Source organism: Galeopterus variegatus, unplaced genomic scaffold, assembly GCF_000696425.1.
Source record: "Galeopterus variegatus unplaced genomic scaffold, G_variegatus-3.0.2 Scaffold12734, whole genome shotgun sequence".
Classification (NCBI taxonomy): domain Eukaryota; kingdom Metazoa; phylum Chordata; class Mammalia; order Dermoptera; family Cynocephalidae; genus Galeopterus; species Galeopterus variegatus.
The window spans coordinates 2,430-13,306 of NW_007738845.1; the positions used below are offsets into that span (position 1 = coordinate 2,430).

At 32.2% G+C, this 10,877-nt stretch overlaps 1 protein-coding gene across 1 annotated transcript in view; it reads left to right on the top strand.

Annotated features, from left to right (window-relative positions):
* Positions 1 to 4,310: 4,310 nt before the first annotated feature.
* OSTN (osteocrin) overlaps positions 4,311 to 10,877 on the top strand; it is a 23,426-nt gene continuing 16,859 nt past the window's right edge. The window contains exons 1-2 of the mRNA XM_008563165.1: positions 4,311 to 4,409; positions 6,488 to 6,702. Coding sequence (XP_008561387.1) covers positions 4,311 to 4,409; positions 6,488 to 6,702 — 314 coding nt within the window. The remainder of the gene's footprint in view (positions 4,410 to 6,487; positions 6,703 to 10,877) is intronic.

The window sequence follows — 10,877 nt, forward strand, 5'->3', positions numbered from 1 at the left end:
CCTTGATACTATCTTTCTGCATAGACTCTGGCTGATTTGAGAAACTAATTAGGTTGGTTTTCCTAGCTAATGCACTAATGTCATCATTACCTACAGTGTCTGCACTTCCAACAGAAAAGAGCCAACTTCACCAATGGACTTAAAGAGCCAGAAGCAACATTACAGGTCATTAGACCAACCCTCTTTGACTCACTCTAGAGAGGAAAGGGTTTGCCCACCATCACATTGTTAAAGTAGCGACAGAGTCAATGAAGAGCCTGAGTCTAAAAACTCCTGCATCAGGTCTCTTTCTATTATAGCAAGCTACACAAACTCTGTGTTAAGCATTGTCCCTTTTGGGCCTTCTTTTAAAATTAAAAAAAAAAAATTATTGTCACTCTGTTATCTACTATTTCTGAAGCTCTTCTCTCTTATCAAAATGTAACTTCATGGGATAGGAAACAGTGTAAACTGAAGAACTTACCATGTTCTACAGATTTACTTAGAGGCCAAGCTGACTCACAACTAGAGAAAGAAAATTGCAGTCAGTGTTGTCAGCAGGCACACGTGGGCATTTTATGGTCAGAACTAGGGCCCCTTTATGAAATGTCCTGTTAAATCTCTTTTATTTTATTTTTTATTTTTTTATATTTTTATGGGTTTTTCATTATTATATTTATCAGGGCCACAAAAAATGATTGCATTGTTAAATCTTAAATGTCTGTGCTCTGTCAAAGTGGGACGAGAAGGTAAGAAAAAGCAAAAGTTGAATTAGTTTGTAAATCTTTCCTCTTTAATTAAGTCCTTTATTTTTAATTCTTTTTGAAAATTGTGGCAGAATAGTGTATTTTGAATATTTCCAAACAAGATAGTACAGTAAATTCAGAAATGCCCAGATGGTATCAAGACTCACCCATAAACCCAGTATTCTTGTGAGTTTCTGATGTTGGGATCCAACTATCCAGAAGTCGGATTTTAATCATAAAGTCTCAGGTTGATGAAAAATATCCTCAATCACCCGAGTACTTTATTTTTATTCAACACCAGGATTGAAATGCAGATAGTTTAAAAGTTTTATTAGATAAAAAGTGCATTAGATCAGATACTGATTCACTTTGCTTCTCTTTTCCAGCTTACTCATCCATATCACTTGCCCTCATTCCAGTTTGCTCTTTCTTTTTTAGATCAGTGATTCTCAATCTTCTTCTTTCTGCCCCAGCCCACTCAAAAGAATTTTTTTTTCACAGTAACAATGGCTCATTGCTGTACTGATTCTTAATAATGAAAACATCTTTAACAGTCTTCTCATTAAATTCTGGTTTAAATATAATTAAATCAGTTTCTTTGCTGATGGACTTTCAAAGGCTTTCACACTTGTATGTCACCATGAACTCCCACCGATCTAAAGGAATATGCAGTATGTGTTGTTTCCCAAACTTAAACGACAAAACTTCGTACCTCCCAACCTTGCTCCATGCACCACCACTCCATCCACAGTTTGCAGGATCCTTCCAGGATATAATGAGTTCTTACATGTGGCAAGTCTTTGAAGTAAAGCTTAAGATGCTATATACACTGTAAGATGTTAAGTTTATTCAAACGTATATTTTAAAAAGTGAAAACACATGCTAGTTCAATTGGCTAAAAATGAGTGAAGTGCACAATTAATCCTCTTAGAAGGCAGATCATGTGCCCATTGTCTCTTTTGAAACTCTCTACTGCCCGGAGGAATATTACTCAAAATTTACTGAATAAAAATGATTGACATGCTGGAAAAATTGTTCGTATCTTCACTTCAGTGCATTCACACAGTCAATGAACATCCTTTGAGTGTTCTTTCTGTGATCTGGAGTGTACTTGGGGCCAAAGAGATTTTTAAATCATGGGCTATATTTATACACTATTAACAAAATAGGAAAATGGAGCTGAGCCTAGTCTTTTTCCTTTCCTCCCTATAATTTCCTCTGTTTCTAATTTTGTAGCAATCAAGTTTCAACTAGTTAATCAAATGTCTTTTGTGTGGCAGGTGCCAGGGTGTTTGTTTTCATTAGAGTACCAAATGCCATATTTAGGAACTTGGCCTTTTGGCTGACTGGCTACAAGCGTGGCTTTAAACCATTAAATGTGTGTATTTAAACTCAGCATTTATTTTTACATCTCCCTATCCAAATAATCAGGATGTGGTTATCTGTAAGATGATACATTAGGACTTTTTTCCTATATACGCCCAAGCACAAAAATATATGCCTCAGATATAATCCTCAATATTATAAACACCCATCATCCTGTGCCATTTATAAGATTGCAGAGATGAAGAAAAGCCTGGTTAGTGAAATGTGCACAAAAATAGTTAAAGGAAATCCACATGAAAAGTCTTATATAATTGGGTGACTTCACAATTTGTAAACTATTTTTAACAGGATAAAAAGTGAGGGACAAAAACATCACAATTGTAGTTTATCTTTGATTAAATGAGAGAACTCTCGCATTTTTAAAAAAGTAAAAAATTACGTTTATGCTCCTAATATATTTTCCTTCATGTGGAAGAAAATCAAAGTAGACATCAGCAGAATGAAGAGAAAAAGTACAATTAAGCAGCTGATTTCCAAAAAGGAATAGCTAATTCAGTTTTTGGTTGGTTTTTCACTAGGTAACTGTTACATTCTTTCTTATTATTTGTCTATTTTATCAATTTAGAGACAAAGTAATCATTTATTTTGTTTTGACATAAAAATAAACTCAGCACAAATATTACCTAGCAAAAAAGAACACAGAAAAAGATGAACTACAGAAAAGTAGTTGGTGATTAGGACTGTGTGACAAGATTCCAAAATAGAATAATTGGTGTCATAATGAACCACTAGTTGAGACAACATTATGTGAAAATAAAAATTATAGTTGATAAATAAATGTTATAGACAATGCTAAAATATTTTATCTCCATTTTAAGTGTTAATCAACATGGCCAATACAGATACAACTCTGTCTATATAAAACATCTGTTTGTTAATATTCTAGCATATAACATTTATTATTAAAAATCTACACTGAGATTTTACAGTAACAAATTAAGAAAGTTTCATAAAGAAAATCTTGGGTGAAGATAATTGTATTATAAAAGAAATATTCAGTAAGACTTCATAAATGTGCTTTTACTTACAGATTATAAATACTATGTGATATAAAGGGGTTACGCATGAATTAATTCAATCCCTTCAAAGCTCTTTTGAAGCAGGAATGACTTCTCACTGCACAAATAGAAAAATGAAGCATAGCAGGTTAAATGATACATATCCAAGGTCACACTAATACTAAAGCAAAAATGCAAACCCAGTCCTTCAGATTCCATGCCAGCATCTCTTTCTCCTTTGCCTACAGCAGGTTTTCCAAATGATTGTATTTTAGGAAATACAGTTTACAAAGACTTCTCATTCATAAAGGATGAACCTGGGGAACTTTCTGAATGCCATGTACTAAGTGGCCAAGCTTGAGTTCAAGCAAGACCACCCTGATCCAGCCTGTACTTCATAATCTTCTCTTGGCAAAGCAATGCGGTGTTGAGAGTTCCAGTGGTCAAGCTCAGCCAGCAAGCCCAATGTAGACCATAGAAGAGTTTTAATTGGCTGTGTAGTGGTTTTTTAATGTAAAAAATCAGAAACTTACAAATGACCCACCCAAATGTGCTTACTACTCTGAATTAACAAATGTAATATTTTTACATATTTGCTTTTTAAAAAAACAACACCTTTGTGCTTACTACTCTGAATTAACAAATGTAATATTTTTACATATTTGCTTTTTAAAAAAACATTATAGATTAGCAACTGTTTCCTTCAAAATGTTATGTTTCCTTCTTAATCTTATTCATTTCCCTCCCTCCCAAGAGGCAACCATAATCATGAATCAGGTTCTATTGGCTAATACTTTACTTATATATTCCAAAATACATAGAATTGCTCTGTGTATTTCTAATCCTGCTTTTACAAATTTCTCCTTAAGTACATGAGGTTGTAAACTCTGTATTAGATAGTCAAAGAATAAATTTACATGAACTGGATTTCTCAGGCCCTGAGTGAGTTTGAATTAAATCATTATTATAGCTGAAGACCCCAATCCAGGATTCCATGGAAATGAAGCCTTGATAGAATTTATTCTGGGAGATTGACAGCTTCTGTTAAGTATTACTTAAAGTTTGTAGAGATGTACTCCAGTACATAGAAGCTGACTGATTTGGCTTTTTACTTGCCTCAAACAAGCTTTTTAGGAGCTTTTGTTTTCTATCTTTATATTACAAAGTAATCAATGCTAACCCTGATGTATGTGACCCTTAGATGCTGGACTGGAGATTGGTGAGTGCCCATTTCATACTGGCTGTGATATTGATGCTGTGGAGCTCAGGAAAAGTGCTCTCAGTGGATGTAGCAACAGAGGTAATGAAAACTAGCTTGCAGGACATTTTCTTGGTACCGGGGATGAGTCCAAAGGAAAAGAAATGTGAGAACATCTCCACATAGTGAAAAGTTAATTTGTCTTATTTGATCTTATTAGAAACATACATTCTTTGTGCTTCTTAAACAATATAAAGTGAGAGTATGAAATGCACTTTACAAAAGGACAAGTTTTTTATGAGTTCTGTGATGTGAAGAAGGGATTGAGAACATCCCTAAAAAAGTAAAAAATAAATAAATAAATAAATAAATAAATAAATAAACCCCATTTTGTATGTGTTAGTTGGAAAAATAAAAGCATGGTTTTTGGAGGATGCTTTGAGAGATAATAAAAAATCTTTGCCTTTTGAAGATTTGTCTCTTGTCCTTTAGTGTTTTGTTTTGGTTTTTTCGCCTTAGGATTATAGCATCCTTCCCCTCTCCAGTTTCTTTGTCAGGCTTACATAGGGAAGTGACAAGTTGAGATTTTAAGAGTAGTTTGAAACCATATTATGGGCTTTACACTATGAATAGCAAAGAGCTATAAGAGGTTTTAAATTTTCTTTTTATATGATGAAAGTGGTGTTGAGGATAACTAACTTCATAGCAGTATTCAGGATGGAATAGAAAAGAGGAAAATAGGAGGTATAGAAGCAAGTTATGAGGTGGTTAAAGGTGAAAGGAACACTAAAAAACAGTAAGCAGTGAAGAGAACTTGCTAACAGTCAATACTGATGAGAATCTAAAAGAACAGGATCAAGAGAGGTTGTCCAGGAAGACCTGACCAGGCCAATGCAGATCTAACTGGATACGGAAGCAGGATGCTCAGGGGCTTTGAGTTTGAGTGTCAGGCTGTGTTTCAAAAGAGAGTTGCTTGAGTCAATGATCAAAGAGGTTGAAAAATGCTACTCTTTCATTTTACTGGAGAAAATGAAGATAATAGAAAGACAGTGGAAGAAATAATTCAAGAAGAAAAACAGGAAATGAAAAAAATCCAAACCAAGAAGGCACATGGAAGAATGAGGGAAGGGGGAGAAAGAACGAGATCCCCTGGAGCTAAAATTTCTTCCTATAGAAAATATTCTTGACTTTTAGAAAAAAAAGTATTCCCAGGACTATAAAATGACCTAGGATTGTTCATAGGAGAGTTTACAAAATGCTGTTATTCAGCCTAGGAGAGGGAAAAACAGACTTTACAAACTGGACACCTATTTTTATGACTTGGACAAAGTACAAGGTGGCAATATATGTAACAAATAAAGAAAGAAGCAAGAAATTTTACATGGGACAGTGAAGTCATTGGGATAGCTCTGACTTGTTGTAGACATATTAATATTTGTTAATAAATCATGCAAATGGAAATGGGGTGCTACCTGGGCACAGAGACTGGATTTTGTTCATTTTTGTATCCCTCAAGTCTAATGCAGAACCTGGCACATAGCGGATTCTTAAAGACTTGAATTAATAAAGAATGAATGAATGAGTGGTGAAAAGAAAAGAACATGAGATTTAGTTTTTTTCTGAATTCATTCAATAAATATTCATCAGAAATTTATTGAGTACTAACTCTGAAGAAAATGGGGAGCTGGGCATTGAATACAGCAAATAAAAGACTAATTAGACAAATTTATTGCCCTCAAGTACTCACAATTTAATAAGAAATACAAATATATTGTAACCAATCTAATACAGGTAAAATGTAATGAGTGTAAAGATGAAAGAAGTATACATATAGCATTATGAGAATGATAAGGAAAGATGAGGTTGTTACTGAGAATTAATCAAAAAATGATCAGTTAATATGCTAAATTTTAGAGACAGGACTGAAGTTGTTTTTTTGTTTGTTTGTTTGTTTGTTTTTCTTTTTCTTTTGTTTTGTTTTCTCATGGATATACCCCACCTCTATGTGTTTCACTTCCCAAAAGTCTAACTTTCTCTCTGGGATATAACTCCATGAGAAATCATAAAATGATACATGACAGGCATGTCAGCTATAGGTGGCAAAAGTCAAATACAGATGATTGTACATGTTTGGAGATTCTTTGTCTAAATGAGTGTAATCACCTTTTTCTGCCCTATAGGCTTTTGATTCTGGAGTCATAGATGTACAGTCACCCCCCACAGTCAGGGAAGAGAAATCAGCCAGTGATCTGGCAGCAAAACTCCTGCTCCTTGATGAACTGGTATCCCTGGAGAATGATGTGATTGAGACAAAAAAGAAAAGGAGCTTCTCTGGTTTTGGGTCTCCCCTGGACAGACTATCAGCTGGCTCTGTAGATCATAAAGGTAAACAGAGGTAAGTGAAGTCTTGAAGAAAGAAAGTTTTCATTTTGTAATTCTTTCATTCTGGGTTCCAAAACAGAATTCCACATAAATATATATATATGCTTAGGGAGCAAAATGACTTCTACAGTGTGCATTAATATTTTTGTCACAATGTTTCCTAAGGATGGTCCTGTTATATGCACATATAAAATAGGTATTATTATACTGCATTTGGAAGTTGAGAGTGTTTGTGTGTGTGGCGGGACAAATGTTTTGGTCTACTGACTTTTCTGTTTATTAGAGATAACCGAAATATTATTTTTATTTTTACGCTTGATAAAAAGATTTCTAAAATATGTGAATGAGTCTATTCTCCTGTACCAAAAAGTAGTAAAGAGGTGTCATAATGTGGAGTAAGAACACATGTCAAATATCTGCTCATTTCTAGCCATGTGACTTGTACAAGTATCTTCTGTTATCCTCAGCTTACTTATCTGTAAAATAGGGATAATTACTTACCTCCATAAAAATCAAATTAGATAACCAAATAAAAATGCTTCATAAGTTGTTAATTATAATAACAGAATTAGACTAATTAAACCTCCATTTAATCATTTAGAAACTTCAGTACTTAAAGCAATCATTCCAAACAATTCATTTTCTACTGCCTTCAACATCTGTTCTTCACATAGTTCATTTCATATTAGCAATAGCACAAGAGATCATTCAATTACTATAGCCAGGTATCTGGGGAATTTACTAGGATATTTTGCTCACCCTGAACATCCCACTTCTCACCAAATTATCTAAATCCTGTTTGTTTTGTATCTTAAATATCTCCAGAATATTCTCATCAATTAAGGCTTTCCTAATTCTGGCCTAAATTATTATTTTTTTCACATTTGTTCTTTCTCCCATTTTTCCTCATCTCCACCTCCACCACCATCACCACCCCTTTAGCACCAATGTATTCTCCACTCTGCTGCCAGAGTGATTATCTAAAACAAAAATCTTGTGAAATGTTGCCCATTGCTTGCGATATAAAAGTCAAACTCCTTAGCAAATCTTACAAAAAATTTCATGATCTGGCGTCTCATTTCTTCTTGTACTCATCTTTACATTCTTTGCTCCAGTCTTACTTGGTTTACTTGGAGCTCTAGGACTTGCCATTTTTATTCATGTTTCATAACCTCGCTGTGCTCAAAGTTTTTCATGATATTCTAGCAAATTTCATGAAATTTGCTAGACCTCTATTCTAAAAGATTCTCAAAGCTACACTAGGAAATAAAATCTTCACTTGGAGACTTATTTATCCTACCCGTACTTCAAAAACAATACCGCATCTGTATTTTGAAATCCAGACCCTACTTTAATTAGATAAATACAAATTAGTTTCACTTATGTTGTAGGTACTGTGTTGAAGTCTGGCAGGAAAAAGGAGAAAAACATAAGCTCTGTTCCTCAAAAAAAAAATCACATACTAACAAGAAACACAGAAATATTTGCAATGAATTATAATATGAAGTAGGAAGAGATATATCTTTAAAGATCAATTTAAAACAAAGGCCATAAAAATCCAAGGGATAAGTGGACTTTTAGAGGAGAAAATATTGTGCCTTCTAATAAATATGATTTCTTTGATCCTGGCTCTTGAACTGAAGAATCTTAAAATCAATATATAAAAGTTATATGCAAATGTTTATATATGAATTTATAATAGCATAAATACACAGCATGTATACCAAATATATATTGCATAAATAGTATAAAGAGATTATCTTAGGAGATACAATCAATCTATCAAACAAACATAGTTCAGCTTGCAAAAAGTAAAGGAAAATTGGCAAGATTTAACATCTATGTGAAGAGACTTTTACATATCAAGGTTACAAATAAACTATTTTAAACATAAAAAAATTGAGGGAATATTGTTCCTATGAGCACATTCTTAGGAAACTAGTAGATGGGTTTCTTTGGGCAACCAAAATGACTTGAGAGATATCATCAGAAGAATTGGTTGGGAGCACTACCTTTAGAACTGAAGTGAAATCATGGTTGCAAAGAAGAGAGTGCCATGTGTTATAGTATATGATGTGACAACATAGATACAACGCAGGTATCAAACATTCAGTGACAATGCTAATAGCATGTAAAATTTAGAATGAGTTTTTGATTGCTTCATGGTTAAACTGGGAATAAAACGATACTAAAAAATAGATGTTTAGGAACATGAAGAAGAGAGAAAAGAAAAAATTACAAGTCAAATGCAATGAATCTTGTACCAAATAATAATAGTCAAAAATTGAAAAGAGGGAGGCCCAAGATTATCATATAAAAATATTAATACAAAGATAACTATAACCATAAAACTAAAAACTTTCCTATAAAAAAAGAGAGCACAATAAAATAGAACACAGTGAAAACCTTTATTTAAAAGACTCCTGTAGATATAACTTTTAAAGTATGATTAAAAATATCTATTATGTCAACAAATGTACATGAATGTAATTTTCCTAGTAGAATACTAGTGTTTTCAAATTGGTTGATAAAGGAAAATCCAATAATTTTCTGTATTTAAGAGATACAACTAAAAATAAAGAGATTTAGAAAGGTTGACAATAAAAAAATAAAAAATTTTACCAGGAAAAATGTAAATTAAAAATGAAAAAAAGTTCAACAAAATATATCAAAAAGAAACCACAGGAAATGCTAGGAAATAGAAAAAATGCATTAATAATAGAAGGCTTTAACTCATTTTTTAAAATTCAAAACAGATCTAAGGATACTAGAAATGGGGAGAAGGGAAGAAGGGGGTTTGGGGAATGATAGGTCGGGTAAAGGGCATAAAGAAAAAAAATCACAATTTGTAATAATGAATTTGCTAATAATGAATAATAAAAAATTTTTAAAAACAGGAAATTAAATTTAAAAATAAGGAACTATTTACTCTGTATACGTAAACTGAAAACCTAGGAAAAAATGTATAATTTTTTTTTTAAATATGGCTTACATTGACCCCAATAGACCCACACAGAGTTCAATTATCATAAAATTCTTTTTAAAAAATTTTTATAAGATCTTGACAACAGAAAGCTCCAGGTCCAGATATTTTCACAGGAAAATTTTACCAAATCTTAAGATATCAGATAATCCTAATATTACTTTACCTTTTCAGAGCATTAAAAAAAAATTCCAAATTTATTTCCTGAAACAAATATAATGTTAACTCCAAAATCACAAACATTATGTTTAAAAAAGGAAACTTTAGACTTCTGTCTTCTATAGTTCTGTCATATATGAATATCAAAATAATCATAGATTAAATGTTAGTAAACAGAATATGAAAACACTTTAAAAGTATAATACATCTTGACCAAGTGGGGTTTATTACAGGAAAGTAAGAATGATTCAATGTCAAGAATTCCTTTAATATAATCCATCATATTGATAGAACAATGGATAAAAAGCATATGATCATATCCATAGATGACAGAAAAGGTACTTGATGAAATCTAACAGAATTGAAAGAATTCTTAAAGAATTCAATTCCAAAGAATTGAAAGATACATTCTTAATGTGTGTGTGAACACACATGTATGTACCTCAACCCAAAAGCCAATATCTTAGTAAATGGTGGGATATACTGAAAGCTTTACTAAAGTGATGAATGAGAAAATAATGCCCATTATTTCCACTGCAATGTAGAAATGCGCTTAGACAAGAGAAAATATATAGAGGCATAAGAATTGGAAAGAAAAAAGAAAAACTATGTTTATTTACAATTGACATGTTGGAAAACCAAGATAATCAATGGAAAAGTGACTATAACAAAACTTTTTTAATAAAAATAACAAAGAAGTACATAATTATAAAAGTTAATAGCATTTATATATTCAAACAAATTAGATCAAAGATGTAATAGAAGACTTCCTATACAATAGCATAAAAATCGAAAAAATAAATTAAAAATCTAATTAAGAATGTTCATAGAATAAGAGTTAAACTATAAAAGTAATGCTAAAATACAAAAAATATATCCGAATAAATGGAGACACATACTATGTTCTGGAGTCATAAGACCCAAAAACACAATGATGTTAGCACTCCTTAAGTTAAATTACAAACAACACAATTCTAACAAAAACTACCATCAAATATTTTCAGACAAGTTGATTGTATAGTTCATTTAAAAGCATAGAAACTAGC